The 17,605-nt window shown below is 40.3% G+C and overlaps 1 protein-coding gene and 1 pseudogene across 1 annotated transcript in view; one reads left to right on the top strand and one right to left on the bottom strand.

The window, feature by feature from the left end:
* Nucleotides 1-281: 281 nt before the first annotated feature.
* On the bottom strand, nt 282-992 carry LOC140187001 (RNA-binding protein 25 pseudogene; annotated as a pseudogene).
* A 14,008-nt stretch (nt 993-15,000) lies between these two features.
* Nucleotides 15,001-17,605, top strand: part of hbp1 (HMG-box transcription factor 1) — a 53,915-nt gene continuing 51,310 nt past the window's right edge. Inside the window, exon 1 of the mRNA XM_072241519.1 lies at nt 15,001-15,086. Coding sequence (XP_072097620.1) covers nt 15,072-15,086 — 15 coding nt within the window. The 5' untranslated portion in view covers nt 15,001-15,071. The remainder of the gene's footprint in view (nt 15,087-17,605) is intronic.

The raw sequence follows: 17,605 nt of genomic DNA, 5'->3' as shown, positions 1-17,605 counted from the left end.
AAACATACAGTTCATTTTTGCTTTTCTTTAAGCAACCCTGCAATGCATGATGTAAACAACAAAGAATGGTTACTCAAACAATATATTTACAATATTACTCAAATATTATTGAACTATTAAGTACACAACACTCCTCCCTGCTTAACTATAAACTCCAGCTCCATATAGAATGCATCACAGTACTATACAGACATCCAAGTATAGTAAATTATAAATGATCATATTCAGGCTTGAAGATTTAATCACTGTGGAGGATTTCCTGCTTTTCTGAGATAACATTTTTACTGACCAGGGAGGTGATGCTGCATATCAGGTGAGACCTGTGGCTGTGAAACAATCTCAGGTGCTGGGGTCTCCTCTGTGGTGGTTGTAGGGGTTGCCTCAGACGGGGAAGTGGTTCCGACAGCTCTGGACACTTTCCTCCTTCTTTTAGTTTGTGCTCCTTGATCTTGATGAGGTCCATTTAGCTCACTGGTGTATTCTCTTATTAATCCTACCATTGCTCTCTTTACAATCTGAGCTCTCTTCTTGGTGTCCTCATCCACATCATCTGGCAAACAATCAGTGTTCATATCTCCATTGACTCCTTTTTTTTGGTCTTCCATTTATCGAGCTGGACTTTGGTCTTTACATTTTTTTTTACAAGCTGCTTTTTGTCTACCACTTGAAGCTCATGCAATAACCTTAATGCATGCAGAGTAGATTCTGGTTCCTTATACTCACAAAAGCTGAAAGCATGCAACTTCCCTGAAGCTCTTTAAACTCTCTTCCAGCTTAAAACCAAGCCACATTTTGCAAGTTACTACTTGAATAACATCAGAAGCTTTCTCAGATATGTTACCTCCAAAAACTGTTACAGTCGGACCACTACTTTTGTCACCTTCACGATCCCTCTGAACAGCATAGTTCTTCCTTCATCCAAGATGCTTTCCAACCAGAGGCACAGAGGTTGGCATCAACACTTCCATCGAGCAACTGTTCATGAGGTACATGGAGATACTTGTGGCATCATCCAGTTCCTTCCTTAATTCACTTTCAGTTTATTTTATTGTAAGGGTTGTGGCATGGAAATAGTAGATGGATCTCCAAACAAGTTGTAGTTGTCTCAGCCAGTGGCCCTCCTGTTTTTACCAGATACAAGCCCAATGTGGCTTGTTGGTTGTTGTGTTTCACTGTTACAAATGTCATTCCTACAGGAGTTGCCTTTTCTGTCGTAAAGTTATTAGTTAGATACCTATGTTTTATGAACATAGAATTCTCCAACTTCCGGTAATTCTCTTCCCCTATCCCTATGTCACTCTGCCCCCTCCCCCAGCTGCCTATCACCTCCCTCATGGTTCCACCTCCTTCTACTACCCATTGTGTTTTCCCCATTCTTTCTTCACCTTTCCTGCCTATCACCTCCCTGCCTCCGCTCCCCCACCCCTTTATCTTTCCCTTTACTGGTTTTTCACCTGGAACCTACCAGCCTTCTCCTTCCCACCCTCCCCCACCTTCTTTATAGGGCCTCTGCTCCTTCCCTCTACAGTCCTGACGAAGGGTTCCGACCCGAAACGTCGACTGATCATTTCCAGGGATGCTGCCCGACCTGCTGAGTTCCTCCAGTATGTTGTGAGTGTTGCTTTGACCCCAGCATCTGCAGATTATTTTGTAGTTAGATACCTGCAGGCTTCAGATAAGTACCTTTGAAATGCCATCACTTTATTGAGTTATAGAGAAGTACAGCACAGAAATGGGCCATTCAGCCCATTTAGTCCATGCTGAAAACCATTTCAACTGCCTACTCCCAATGAACTGTACCAGGAGTATAGCGTTCCATATCCCTACTATCCATGTACCAATCCAAACTTCTCTTAAATGTTGAAATTGAGCTGCATGGACCACTTGTGCTGGCAGCTCATTCCACACTCTCATCACCCTCTGAGTGAAAATTTCCACTCCTGTTCCCCTTAAACTTCTCACCTTTCACCCTTAACTCATGACCTCTAGTTGGAAAAAGCCTTCTTGCATTTACCCTATCTATACCGCTCATAATTTTGTATACCTCTATTAAATCTTCCTTCAATCTTTTACTTTCTAAAAAATGCAGACCTAACCTATTCAGTCTTTCCTTTTAACTCAGGTCCATCAGACCAGCAACATCCTTGTAAATTTTCTCTGCACTCTTTCAACCTTGTCTACATCGTTCCCCTAGAACTGCACAACAGTACTCCAAATTAGGCCTCATCAAAATCTTATTCAAAATCATTATAAGATCCCATCTCATGTACTCAATACATTTTGCCAATTTGCTAAAAGCTTTCTTTACGACCCAATCTACCTGTGACACCACTTTCAACAAATTATATACCTGCATTCCCATATCCCTTTATATCAGTACACTCCTCAGTGCCCTACTGTTCACTGTGTAAAACCAGCCCTGGTTGGTCCTACTGAAGTGCAAAACCTTGCACATGTCTGCATTAAATTCCATCTGCCATTTTTCAGTCCATTTTTCCAGTTGATACAGATCCCTCTACAAGCCTTCCTCACTGTCTACTGAACAACCAATCTTGGTGTCATCTGCAAATTTGCTGATCCAGTAACCACATTATCATCCAAATCATTGATACAGATGCCAAACCACAAATGACCCAGCACCGATCCCCGTGGCACAGGCTTCCAGCCAGAGAGGCAACTCCCTATGACCACTCTGGCTTCTCACACAAAGCCAACGTCTAATCCAATTGACTACCTCATCCTGTATACTGAGCGACTGAACCTTCTTGTCCAGCTTCCCGTGTGGGACCTTGTCAAATGCCTTACTAAACTCCATGTAGACAACATCCACTGCCTTGCCTTCATCCACTTTCCTGGTAACTTCCTCGAAAAACTCCATAAGAGTGGTTAGACATGACCTACCATGCACAAAGCCATGCTGACTATTCTTAATCAGTCCATGTCTATCCAAATATTTATATTTCTGGTCCCTTAGGATACTTTTCAATAACTTTCCCACAACTTATGTCAGACTATATACCAACCTATAATTTCCTGGTATCTATGGAATAACTGAAACAGCTGAGCCAATATCCAATTTCATTTTACTAATTGCCATTCACTTGTGTATGCCATATTGCTTGTCTATTGTTAGTTTTCACACTGTAAATCTTAAGGCTACTCAGACCTGCATCACTCTCATCAGCAGATTTTTCATCAACGGCATGCAGATTAGTGTTTATTTTGAACCTACAACTTGCCTTTTTATCTTTTTCTCTTCCCTGTGCAGCCCATTTATTTTTGTCTGCCCAATATGCAGTTTATATGTGACCTATTTTGTTACATTTTCTACAAGTTTCACCTTGAAACCTGCATTAGTCTGCTGTCTAAGTCCCTATCACAACAATAGAACAATTTGTTCAGCCAGGCCAGTTTCTCCTTAGATGATGCAATGATGTTCATGCTCACTTTCATTCCTGACTGTACTGTGTCTGTCTGCTGTTTCCATTGATACAGCAATTTCAACTGCTCTTTTAAATATAAGTTGTGCTTCAGTTAGGAGCCATTTATAACTTTTTTTGTAATATTCCACAAACTAAACTATCTCAGTGTATCGTTAAGTTCATCATTGAACTGACAATGCTCAGACCACTTCAATTCAGCCATTTATGCTGAAATGGATTACCCTTCTTTTTGGTTCTGCTTATGAATCCTAAAGCATTCTGCAATCAACAATACATTCAGTTCTAAATGTTGCTGTATTACCTTTATGAAAACAGCAAAGCTCTTTTCGGCTGGTTTGGTTGGAGCAGTCACTCCTAAGCATACTGTATGCTTTTCCACCCACTGCACTCAGTAAAACTGGTACCTATTTTTCATTGGCTATTCCAATTGCTTTAAAATACTGCTCAATTAACTCAGTATACATGAGCTAGTTATCTATTGTGTAATCACATGTGCCAATCTTTCAGATGTAGCTTGCGATTTCTGTTCATTTTAATGATTGTTATCACCTGGTAGTCACTATTTATGAACCCATGAACTCTTCCATTTTCTGCCTTTATTTTACACGTGAATGTCTCTTCCTTTCCAAAGAACACATGCTACAATTTTTGTTCTTTTTAGTTCAAAAGTTGTGCTGCGCTTCAGCAGGTAGAGTCATCTCACATTAATTTAAATTCCTCATCACCATTGTTGTGGTTTGTAATTCCAAAACATTAAACTAATTGAAAGCAAAAAGACAGGAGCCCAGAAAAATATGTACTTCATTTAAAAAAAAATTAGTGCACTTAACACATGGTAGCGCCATGACTTACGTAATTCACATTTCTCTTACATATAATCCCCAAAGCATTATGTAAAGAACAAAGAATGCTTAATCAGACGATATATTTAGAATATTACTCAGGTATTAAATACACAATATACACCAAATGCATTCACTTCTCCATTATACACTGTATCTGTAATACTAAGTGTTTCAGCTGCAAGTCTGTGTCTTTATTGATGTCTGCTGCACACTTGAGTGCTCACTGGAGGGTGCTGATGCTTTTTTTGCTGGTGGGGGTGGGTGGTGGTTGCTGCGTGGGAGGGGGAGCTGAGGGGGGCTTTGGGGTTCTACATGTTTTAACTGTCATTCGTTCTTTGGGGCACTCCTCTGTTTTCGTGGATATTGGCGAAGAAAAAGAATTTCAGGATGTCTATTGTATATATTTCTCTGACATTAAATGTACCTATTGAAACCTATTGAAGTTATTTGACTAGTTCCTTAATCCCAGTCCTCAATATTTTGTTTCTTAAGCTTTCAAAGGTTATTGTTAATGGACTTCAAACTCCACTTTTGATAGGACATTTTAAAACCAGGAACAGTTGAAACATAAGTAAAAGCCTCCTTAGGCTATAGACCAGTTTGTGCCTAATCTGTTATTCAATTGTACTCTATCTCTCCTACTGCCCATGTCACTCAATATCTTCACTGTTCAAAAATCACCAATTTCTACTTGGAATAAACATCCCCAGCCACAGTCAGAGTTGTACAGCAAGGAAACAGGACCTTTGGCCCAACTAGTCCATGCTGACAAGGATGCCCCATCCATACTGGTTCCATTTACCAATATTTTACCCATGACCTTCTGAACATTTCCAATCCATGCATCTGTTCAAGTGACTTTTAGAAAACATTGTGCCTGCCTCAACCACTTCCTCTGGCAGTTTATTTCATCTATGGACCACTCTCTGGGTGCAAATATTCTCCACTGGGTTCCCATTAAAGCTTTCCTCTCATGATTTTTTTGCATGAGATCACCTCTCCATTTCCTACACGCCCAAGGAAAAAATGTCTTACCCTGCCCAATCGCTTTCTCACTCAGTTCCTCAAGTCCTAGTAACATTCTTGAAAATCATTTCTGCATTCTTTCCAGTTTAATAACTTTCTTGTAATCTTTCCTATGGCAGGGCGACCAAAACTGAACACAATACTCCAAGTGCAGCTTCACTGGCATCCTGTATAACTGCACCATGATCCCCCAACTTCTATGCTCAAGTGTCCTGACTTACCAAGGCCAGTGTGCCAAAAGACCCCTTAACCACACTTTCAGGGAACCATGTACAAGGAGCCCAAGGTCCCCCTGTTCTACATTACCCAAAGCCCTGTTGTTCACTATGAATATCCTGCTTGAATTTAACTTCCCAAAATGCAACACCTCACATTTATCTGAATTAGACTCCATTTACCATTCCTCAGCCCTTCATCTGAACAAGATTCCCTTGTAATTTTAGATAGATACATTCATTCATTGTCCACCTTACCTATTTTAGTGTCACCTGCAAAGTTTCTAACCATGCCCTCTGCATTCTTCTCCAAATCATTGATAGAGATCACAAATAAATATAACATTGTTACAACTGGAGTTGGTAATGAGGATAAGTTCCCACTACAAATGCTCCCAATGGTGTGCGCCTCAAATAGCCTCTGACAGCCATGTGGAACTCTTGGCCTCCACATGTGGCTTAGCTACTCAGCCTGGTGGAACTATTTCTACTGACAAGAGAAAGGACAAAGGCGGGTTACTGGCACCTTAAAACCAGTCACCTTGGGCAGATAGGGCTCGTCAGCTGTGGTTGGCAGATCATCTAGGAGAAGGAAAACTCTGATCTGAAACCTCCGCTGCCTTGCGGCTTTACCCACTCATTGGGGAAGGCTTTGGGAGTAAACCTTGGGGGGAAAATTCAGAGCTGGAGTCCCTAACGCTGGAGTTCAACATTGACTGGCAACTCCTGCGATGCTGCTGGGGCCAAACAGTATTAGTCTCTGCCGTCCCTTTGTGTTCATGAGATGCGTGGAGAGGGAACCTGCTGTATGGTTAACAGCTTACTCTCCATATTGTACTGCTCTGGCTTGTATATCACATAGGAAGCAACATGCATGGTCAACCCTGACCAAAGGAGGCCTCTCAGTAATGGGCCTACACTGACCCTGTTGTGCATCACTGATTACAGGCCCTCAGCTCGAGTAACAACCCTCCATCTGAAACCCCCTGCTTTCTACTCAATTGTATATCCAATCAGCCAGCACTTTCTGTTCAGCTGAAGATATCTTTTGTTCTCTCATTCCTAAGTGAGATGATTCATCCTATCTCTATTCTCTTCTTATGTGGGAATTAGCTTTACAGTTACCACACCAATCAATTCCACTCAAGTCTTTGAAAATCAGTGACATCATCCCCTAAGCTTGAGTGCAAAAGGCCAATTTTATTCCACTTTCCTCTTGAGACAATCTTCCATACCAGTAATCAATCCAGTGAATCTACCATGCCCAAAGGCCAACGCAAATTTATATTCTTCCTTTGGCATTGAGACCGGTTGCTAGAGTAACATACTGGTTAGCGCAACTGATCAGGTCATCTGAGTTCAGAGTTCAATCCTGGCATCCTCTATAAGGAGACAGTGCGTCCTCCACGTGGAATGCGTGGGTTCTGTGCTTTCCTCTTTGTCCAAGGACGTACCAGTTAGTAGGTTAAATGGTCATTGGTGCGTGATTAGGTTAGGGTTAATTGAGGGTTGTCAGGGGTTGCCGGTTGGTGTGCCTTGAAGGGCTAGAAGGGCCCTTACATAATGTATACCTGAATAAAATAACCAACAGAGTACCCCAAAGCCTTGTAAAAAATCTCTACAAATCTTTGCATTCCCAATCCCTTGCAGTAAAAAGGCCATCTGAGCTTTCCTTTCCGTTTGCTTGGCTTTCATTTTTGCTTCCCATATATAATAATCTTTCCCTGCAACATTTATTCAATCTTTTTGTTCTCTACCAAGAGGAAGAAACTCACTTGGTTCATGTTGTATAGTCATAGTCATATTATTGATTTACTTTATTGATCCCAGAGGAAATTGGTTTTCATTACAGTTGCACCATAAATAATTAAATAGTAATAAAACTATAAATAGTTAAATAGTAATATGTAAATTATGCCAGGAAATAAGTCCAGGACCAGCCTATTAGCTTAGGGTGTCTGACCCTCCAAGGGAGGAGTTGTAAAGTTTGATGGCCACAGGCAGGAATGACCTCCTATGACGCTCTGTGTTGCATCTCGGTGGAATGAGTCTCTGGCTGAATGTACTCCTGTGCCCACCCAGTACATTTTGTAGTGGATGGGAGACATTGTCCAAGATGGCATGCAACTTGGACAGCATCCTCTTTTCAGACACCACCATCAGAGAGTCCAGTTCCATCCCCACAACATCACTGGCCTTACGAATGAGTTTGTTGATTCTGTTGGCGGTTGCTACCCTCAGCCTGCTGCCCCAGCACACAGCAGCAAACATGATCGCACTGGCCACCACAGACTCGTTGAACATCCTCAGCATCGTCCGGCAGATGTTAAAGGACCTCAGTCTCCTCAGGAAATAGAGACGGCTCTGACCCTTCTTGTAGACAACCTCAGTGCTCTTTGACCAGTCCAGTTTACTGTCAATTCGTATCCCCAGGTATCTGTAATCCTCCACCATGTCCACACTGAACCCCTGGATGGAAACAGGGGTTGCCGGTATCTTAGCTCTCCTCAGGTCTACCAGCAGCTCCTTAGTCTTTTTCACATTAAGCTGCAGATAATTCTGCTCACACCATGTGACAAAGTTTCCTACCGTATATTGTATATTGTTTCCCACCTTTTCACTCATTAAGTTAACCTGTCTTTACCTCATTGTATCTGTATCACAGATCATTCTTGTATCCAATATACCAATAGTTAAATTGGATGCATTACACTGCCTTTTAATTAGCATTGTATTTTAGTTTTCTGTCACTACCTGAAGAATCAGAAATTAAATATTGTCCTTTCTGGAGATATCATTCATTTGTGACATCAAGACAAAGTAATTTAGGATCCAGAGAGAAACACTACAACTGCGCTGAGGATTATCACCTCGACTGCTGATGAAATGTCTGCAAGCTAATTACCAAGCTCAGCAAGTACCACAACATCATTTCCATTAATAAATGTATGTTTAATATCTCTCAGGAGAAACCTATCATGAGATGTTAATCACTAAACTGCTTTTATGAAGTGAATTTGGGTAATTTTAGATAAACCTGCTCTCATGGGACAATGTTTTACAAAATTAAATCAACTGCATTTTCTTTTGATCTAAAATGGGAGACTAATGCAAAAAAAAAGCTTTTTTGGAGTTTCAATCTGGAAGCAAGAAGTGCTGGATAAAACATTCAAAACATAAAATAGAATTTCTCTGTTTTCATAACTTTAAAAAATATTATTTGGACAGCCAATTTTTTCACCAAATTAAAAACTTTAATCCGATGTGATGGTGAACTGCACAAAAACTTATGAAATAATACAATCTTGATATTTCTATAAATTGAGTGCTTTGCAAACTCGGAATTTAAAACAATGCTGTCAAATCTTTAAACATTATTAGCTTCTGATGAGGCCAGTTAAAGGCTGGACAATAAGTGCAGAAATTTGGCTGCGAAACATGCATCCTGAGGAAAAAATGTACAGTTGAATGCAGATTGTTTTTTGGAGTCCGAATGGGAACAAAAAAATCTTTTTTGTATATTATTTTACTGCTGTATATTACTGTATTTGTCTGTAGTCCATGTAAGTTTGTGCATCTCTATAGTGTCGAACTTGAGTTGTATTTTTAAACCTAAATAAACTAAACTAAACATACTCAAAGTGCTGGAGGAACTCAGCAGGTTAGACAGCATCCATGGAAAAGAGAAAAAGTCGAAGTTTCAGGCCTAGACCCTTCTTCAGGACTGAAAAGGAAGGGGGAAGATTCCAGAATAAAAAGGTGAGAGGAGGGGAATGAGGCTAGCTGGAAGGTGATAGGTGAAATCAGGTGTGTGAGAAAGGTCAAGGGTTGGAGAAGAAGGAATCTAATAGGAGAGCAGAGGGATGTCCATAGGAGAAAGGGAAGGATGAGGGGGCATGATAGGCATGTGAGAAGTACAAGGTCAAAGTGGGAAAAGGAGGTGGGGTGGGGAGGGATTTGTTCATCAGAAGGAGAAATCACAATTTATGCCAACAGGTTGAAGACTAAGTACCCAGACAGAATATAAAAACAGTACAGGGCTGCTGATAATTTTGATATGCCTGTAGATCCTTATTCAAACTCAACATTGAAAATTACACAGCTTATTTCACAAAGTTCTTTCACTTCTGTTGATCAAAGTAAATAGATTCTTCCATGGGGAAATCCTGTTTCTTAAAACAAAATAGCCTGTCTAATCACCAACTTGCTTGTTCTTGTAGAACATGTATGTAAAATTGTAACTCTTAACTGCATGCATAAATCTCAAGTATTAATGTAATTAAGTTGTGCAAATGACAATGATGTATAAAATTTAGTTATGTACTTAAACATGATTAATAAGGAACACCAGCTTGTATTCATGCAACATTCCCTGGAAACTATTTAAATATAAACAGTAATCTATTCACAGCAGATTTTATTAGCTTGCCTTGGTGATTAGATTTTCGATCTGCTCAATCAGAATCAGCTTTATTATTACTGACATGCGTCATGAAATCTGTTCTTTTGTGGCAGCAGTGCATAACAGTGCAATACATGATTACTGTAAGTTAGAAGAAATTATATAAAACAAGTAATAATACAAAAAGAGAGCAAAAGGTGTTCATGAATTCATGGTCCATTCAGAAATCTGATAGCAGAGGTGAAGAAGCTGCTCCTAAAACATTGACTGTGTGTCTTCAGGCTCCTATACCACTTACCTGATGGTAGCAAAGAGAAGAGGGATGTCCTTCTTCTTCTGTTGATCAAAGTAAATAGATTCTTCCATGGGGAAATCCTGTTTCTTAAAACAAAATAGCCTGTCTAATCACCAACTTGCTTGTTCTTGTAGAACATGTATGTAAAATTGTATGTAAACAGTACAACCAGCTTTTACCAAACATGTTTCCATATCAGATGTTTATACGCCCAGTTAGAATGCTCTCCATAATACACCTGTAGAAATTTGTTAGGGTCTTTGGTGACATATCAAATTTCCTCATACTGCAAATGAAATATAGCTCTTTTTCATAAATGCATTAATATGTTGGACCCAAGATAGCTCTACAGAGATGTTGACACCCAGGAACCTGAAGCTATTCAGTTTCCACTGCTGTCCCCTCAATGAGCACTGCTTTGAGTTCTCCTGATTTTCCCTTCCCAAAGTCCACAATCAATTCCTTGCTCTTACTGAGACTGAGTGCGAGCTGGTTGTTGTGACACCACTCAAACAGCTGATCTTTCCACTCCTGTATACCTACTTGTCACCATCTGAAATTCTGCCACCAATAGTTGTGACATTGGTGAATTTATGGATGGAGTTTGAGCTGTGCCTGGCTGATCGTCAGCAAAGAGGAGATATTCTTTCCAATCCAGAATGACTGTGGTTTCCCAATGAGGAAGTCAAGGATCGAGTTTACTATAGGAAGGATGTGGAAGCATTGGAAAGGGTACAAAGGAGATTTACCAGGATGCTGCCTGGTTTAGAGAGTATGCATTACGATCAGAGATTAAGGGAGCGAGGGTTCTACTCTTTGGAGAGAAGGAGGATGAGAGGAGACATGATAGAGGTATACAAGCTATTAAGAGGAATAGAGTGGACAGCCAGTGCCTCTTCCCCAGGGCACCACTGCTCAATACAAGAGGCAATGGCTTTAAGGTAAGGGGTGGGAAGTTCAAGGCGGATATTAGAGGAAGGTTTTTTACTCAGAGAGTGGTTTGTGCGTGGAATGCACTGCCTGAGTCAGTGGTGGAGGCAGATACACTAGTGAAATTTAAGAGACTACTCCACAGGTATATGGAGGAATTTAAGGTGGGGGGGTTATATGGGAGGCAGGGTTTAAGGGTTGGTACAACATTGTGGGCCGAAGGGCCTGTACTGTGCTTTACTATTCTATGTATGTTCTATGATTTGCAGAGGGGGGTACAGAGGTGTACATTGTGAAGCTTGATGATTATTACTGAGGTAATGACGATGTTGAATACCGAGCTGTAATCAATAAACAGCAGCCTGACATAGATATTGCTGTGCCCAGATGGTTCAAGGCCGAGAGGAGAGTCAATGAGATTTCCTTCACTGTAGATTTGTTGTGGCGTTAGGAAGATTGTAGTGGGTCCAAGTCTTTGCTCAGGTAGAGTTAATTCTATCTATAACCTCTCAAAGTTCTTCATAACAGTAGATGCGATGTTGGGGCAACTCACCCTACTCTTGGGTTTGATTGATGATGCAGGTGGTAATCTCCAACTGGAGCAGTGAGAAATTGAAGATGTTTTTAAACACTCCAGCTAGCTGGTTGGCACAGGTCTTCAGTGCCATGCGACACCTGGTGCCTTGCGAGGGTTCCAACCCCTTGAAAGATATTCTAATGTCAGCTTTTGATTGAGATATAACAGGGTCACCAGATGCTGCAGGGATTCACACAATATTGTTCATTTGGTATATTCTTATTCCAAGACTTGAGGTGTTTCAGTTGGAGTGCTAGACGGAATATTTGAATAATCACATTAAATTTTGTTTTATCTTTGTATTCAGTTAGTTTGGTTGATTGTAGTTAGTCTGAAGCTGATATCTGGTTCAGTGCTCTGAATTAATGAATGACTGCCTTGTATACAATAGATGTTATCTTTTATGCACATGATTTATGGCCCATGAGAATGGTCAACATGAATCTCCTGTTCTGAATTGGCTGTTGTGTTGGTGGTGAGCTTTCTTCGTAAATTACTGCGGTTGTTAATGTTCCTCTACATTGCTCTTTGGGCTCCAGGTTTTGACACAAACTATTTTGAATCATGGAAAATAATGTTAATTAAATAAGCTGTTTTATTTTGAAAGTTGTACTGCTTTGAGCATGTTTGGACCTATACTCATTAATGTAATTCAACATGGCAGCTCAGAGGGCCACAGCGGCTACACTGGTCTTCAGTTTATGAAAATTCAATCAATCTATGTTTCTAATCTTTCTAACATATTTCAAAATACAGAGTAAATTTTATTTTCAAAGTACATAAATACAAAGTACACCATATACAATCTTGAGATGAATTATGTTTTATTCATTCTTTATCCTCTGTGGGGTTTTTTCTTGTGGTGCATCAGATGCTGAGAAACAATTATTTTGTTCTTCTTACACTTCTACACAGGAAATGTTATTAAACAAACTTGAATCTTGAAGTGAAGAGTTTCCTGTTTTGCTCATTCATTTGACACATGGGTAAATAGAAGGTTTCACGAGGAGTTAAAACACAGAGGAATTGCCTTAAGAATATCCGTCCTCTACCTTTTGTTACACTATATGGGGCTGACCTAATCAGTTTCTGGTCAATTGTCATCTTCAACATGTTAGTGGATGGTATTTGGATTTGTTACTGACATTGAATGTCAAGTAGAAGACATTACTGTCAAAGTTCAAAGTAAATTTTATCAAAGTACATATATGTCACCGTATACAACCCTGAGATTCATTTTCCTGTGGGCATAGAATAGTTAACTACAAAAAGATCAGTGAAAGATCAGAGTGCAGAAAACAACAAACAATGCAAATGCAAATATAAACAAATAGCAATAAATAACAAGAACATGAGATAGAATCACAAAGTGAGGTCATTGGTTGTGGGAACATCTCAATGGATAGGCAAGTGAATGTAGTTATCCCCTTTTGTCTGTCATGTACTTGTGTAGATATGCAGAGCTTGCATTGATATTTAAAGAGTGGAATTTATCACCACCTCTGATTTTACAAAGCATGTATCAACTGAAGGTCAACCAAGAAGCTACAGTGGTGTCTGAAGTTGCATAGATTGGCCTCCAACAACCACAGTCAATGACTTTTGTGCAAGGTTTCCTCTGATTTCTACTAATTTCTGTTTTACTTGGTGCTGTTCTCGGTCAAATGCTTTAGTTCATATCAAAGGCAGTCATTTCCAATTCAGAAATCAAGTTTTAGTTGTCTATACTTGCCCTTAAGCTACAATGGGATTTGGGACCAAGTCTGGGTATACATTGAACAGAGCACCTTTGAACACAGTACTTGCCGGCAGTTGACAATACCTTCATTATTTTGTGATGATTGTTCTTGTTTTTTTTTTAAAAATTGCTCTCAATAGACAGGACATAAAGCAAATTTCCATGTTGTGAATTGAATGGAGTTCTGTGACTGTCCTGGATGACTTAAACACAGGTGCAGTTAGCTTCACCGTACAGTGCCCAGAAACTTCCCTGCAAAGTGAAGCTTCCTGTTAGGAGCTCTTAACTTCGTCCTACAACCTTTCCAACGAAAGTTAGTTTCAATTATTTCACTGCAGATTTACAGGATGGGCAGTGACACCTGCATATTCGGCAGCCAGTGTTTGACCTGCCAATCTCCTAAAGAACTGAACTAATAGAGCACATGAAGCATGGGCTAAAATACTCAGCACTTGTAGCTCCAACATCCTTGATAGTAGGAATATGAAAACTTTCAAGTTATGTATTTGAAAATGTGATATTACTTCACTAATACAGAGTCAATGTCATGGAAAACGGGAACAGAGTAATCTAAAATGATGTTATGTTAAAAAATAGCTGTGGCATTGTTGAGAGGTTATGTTAAAAAATAGCTGTGACATTGTTGAGAGGCTGACTGCTGCTTTCTTATGTTGTATGCCACAATACGGGAGAACTTTCAGCACAATAGGTGCAGACTTTACGACAAAGGCTTCAAACTTCAAGCACAGATAGAAATCAAAATAACTGGTTCAAAGTTCAAAATAAATTTACCATCAAAGTACATATACGTCCCAACATACAATCTGGAGATTCATTTTTTTGTGGGCATACTCAATACATCTGTATAATCACAAACATATCAGAATCAATGAAAGACTGGTTGAACGCCCAAGTTGGTGCCATGTACACAGAAAACAAACTGTGCACACAAAAAAAGTAAATTATAATAATAAATAAGTGAAAAGGGATCTAGTTTATTAACGAAGCGTCGGTTAAAATCGATACCTGTTCCCGGCTGGAAGCTCGAGAATAGTTAGTTCGAAATAATTATCGAGACGATGAGATTAAGAGTCCACCTTGATAGTGAGTCCATAGTTTGGGGGAAGTTTCAATGATGGGGCGTGAAGCTATCCCCTTTTGTCTCAGGAGTCTGATGGTTGAGGGACAGTAGCTGTTTCTGAACCCGGTGGTGTGGGTTCTGAAGCTTCTGTACCCTTTTCCTGATGGCAACAGAGAGAGGAGAGCAATGACACCTATATCTGCTAACCGTAATTTTTAAAGAATGCATTGCAATCTTTCCCTATGCGTTTTGGGGGAAGGCGACAGTCAACGAGAACGGAACCGCTCCCAACTCCATTGCTTTCGATCCGGGTACCTAAGAACTGCGAGAATCATAGAGCATCTCCCGGCATGCTCCGCTATGCATTGTTTGTTTTCTGCGTGACGTCAGCACGGCTTCTTCAATCGGAGCTGCGTTTCCTTTGATTGGCGTGCGCCCGCGCTCCAATCGGCGGGCCGCGTTCTGCAGGTCTGGCGACGCCTTCGCGACTGTGGGGGTTGGGGGAAGAGAAACTCGGTAATGGCGACGGAGCTGGTGAGTGAAGTCGGGAGGGATGTAAACAACGCAGGCTCGGCGCCCGCACCCGCCACTCCCGGGCCTCCGGCGGCCGTGTGAGGGCTGAGCGGGGGACGGCGGCTGTAGGCAGCGGGGTTTGGAGCGCGGTCGGGACGGGTAGCGGAGAGTTGTGACGTGTCGCTCATTGTTTATAAGTTTGTTTTTCTTCTGTCGGTGACGTTTCTCCCATTCATTTCGTGACAGCGCCGCGACCCCGCTCAGCTCCAGCCCCGTCCCCCCGTACCGCTGTCTCAACTCCCCGACGTGCAGTACACAGGTCGTGATGTCCCGGGTGATTTGTTTTTGTTTTCTTGAGCCCCCCCCCCCCCGCCTCCACCAACCTCACGAAGTTTTAGAAAGAAATGAATTGAAATATGTCTAGCGATTGCGGGGTAAATGTTTGGGGCTGTTGGCGACCCCTTTGACGATACCAAACCTTATTTTATGTAATTTCAGTTCTTTTTCTTTAAGTAGTTATGTAAGTTAATTGTGGAAGTAAGAAGATAATGTTGGCCTGTTTATAAAACAGTTGTTTATGTCTCATTACTTTCCGGACCGAAACACTAGATAAGACCCTGGAGACTTCTGATGTACTTTATAACGTTATAAAAGGAAAAGTATGTTTTTATAGTTTTTGTCAAGTTGGTGCGATGGTTGATTTGTTATTAAATTCCCCTGTTACGCAGTTCTGAATGAATGAGCTGACACGCAGGCGCACTGTTCCTGCTCAGGGTGTGTAAGTGTCACATGATGATGTATTTAAAGGCTCTGCGTGTTTGTGAGCAGACTTCAGGCATTTGTTTACTGATTGTAGTTCTCTCCCCCGCCTCCCCCCCCATCACTAATGGTAAATCTTCCTAAAAAGACAAGTGTCGATTTTTATTTTGTGTTGCATTTGCTTGAGTCTGTTGTGGATTAATTCTCTAAGCTTCTTCGAATTTGCCCTCTTTCGTTTTCAATTTGTTTGCACTTAGGCGAAGGAAGTTTATGGCAGAGTGACGCAGATCACAAATTGATTTTAAGATATCGAGATTTCGTTTCTAAATAGGTGTTCAAACGAGTCTCAATCAAGGCAGATCTATTGGAAGTCGTTAATTTCCTGACAAATTGAGTCGAGCAAATTTTAAGAGACAGGATTTTGCAATTTTTTCAATAATAGTAACGAAAATGTGACATTCTTAAATGCATACAGGGTTAGGTCAGAAAACTACAAATTGGAAACCAACCGAATACTTTCAACACGTAAGTTCTACGTAATTAAATCGGTAATGGATTACACCAGAAGAGCCGGGTTTGTAACACTATTACTCAAAAAGTTACCATGTTGTTTGTTCAATTAAAAATGAATGAATATGAAGAAAGAAAAAAGTCCAACTAATGCTATCTGCTTCCAACATATTTGCAATGTCAGATAGGATAACGGCTCTGAATTTTGTGGATTCTGAAAGAGTAACATGAGTTGTACATTAAGCTGGTTGCGGGGAGGATGGAATTTAGTGTTATTCCTTTTATGTAGGACTATCTTGTCAAGAAGCTGGACTGACAAATTTTATCAGGTTTTAAAAAATCTTTCTCTGGGTACAGAGTTCAGTATATCTGCATGAGTTGGATGTAATGAATGGCTTGACTGATATGGAGCTCTGAGGAAAATACAAGTTTCCCTGATGGCATATTTTCTCTATGGAAAACAGAGTCAAATAAATACCAGAATTTAAAGAGATGATCTTTGGTGTAATCCATGACAAAATTCCTGGATCTCTATGGCAGCTGAATAGTGAGCATTATGAATAAATGTGTAGTTCTGTACCATTTGAATGAATAACCTCATCCCTAGCAGTTGAAACAGAATTGTGTCCAAAAGTGAACTTACTGAGTATCTAATGACAAAGAGATAATTTAAACAGCAGTGACTGGCAGTATTCATATAAATTCTAATTAAGAACCAGAATCAGGTTTATTATTGCTATCTTAGACAATATGCAATTTATTGTTTTGCAAAGATATAAAATTACTATAAATTACAAAATAAATAGTGCAAAAATTGAATATATAATGTTCTGTGACTGCTAAGAAATCTGATTGTGGAGGGGAAAGCTGTTCCTCAATTGTTGTGCTGGGTCTTCAGGCTCCTGTTCCTCCTCCCTGATGGTATCAATGAAATGAGGTCATGTCCCAGGTAGTGAGAGCCCTTGATTATCATGACGGAGTTGGTTAAGTCTGTTCTGAGTTTCTATCAAAGGAAGCAAAAAAACATGCAAATGTCAGCGATAAAACAACACACTGAAAAGAAGATGATTGAAAGGTCATGTTCTGTAAGACCTTCTTAGAGTGGGATGGAATTGTGGATGCATTTTCCACTATGAACCTGAAAAAAAGAGAGTCACAGCATAAAAATCTGCAATTTCACATGGCTATTGTTATTAAAAAGCAGTTGTAAGATCAACAACATGGAGGCAATAACTTCATGTTACATAACAATGACACAGCAATTTTTAAAA

This window comes from Mobula birostris, chromosome 23 (genome assembly GCF_030028105.1).
Source record: "Mobula birostris isolate sMobBir1 chromosome 23, sMobBir1.hap1, whole genome shotgun sequence".
Taxonomy (NCBI): Eukaryota; Metazoa; Chordata; class Chondrichthyes; order Myliobatiformes; family Myliobatidae; genus Mobula; species Mobula birostris.
Note: the sequence above shows the minus strand (reverse complement) of the source record. Positions and strands in the feature narration are given on the sequence as shown.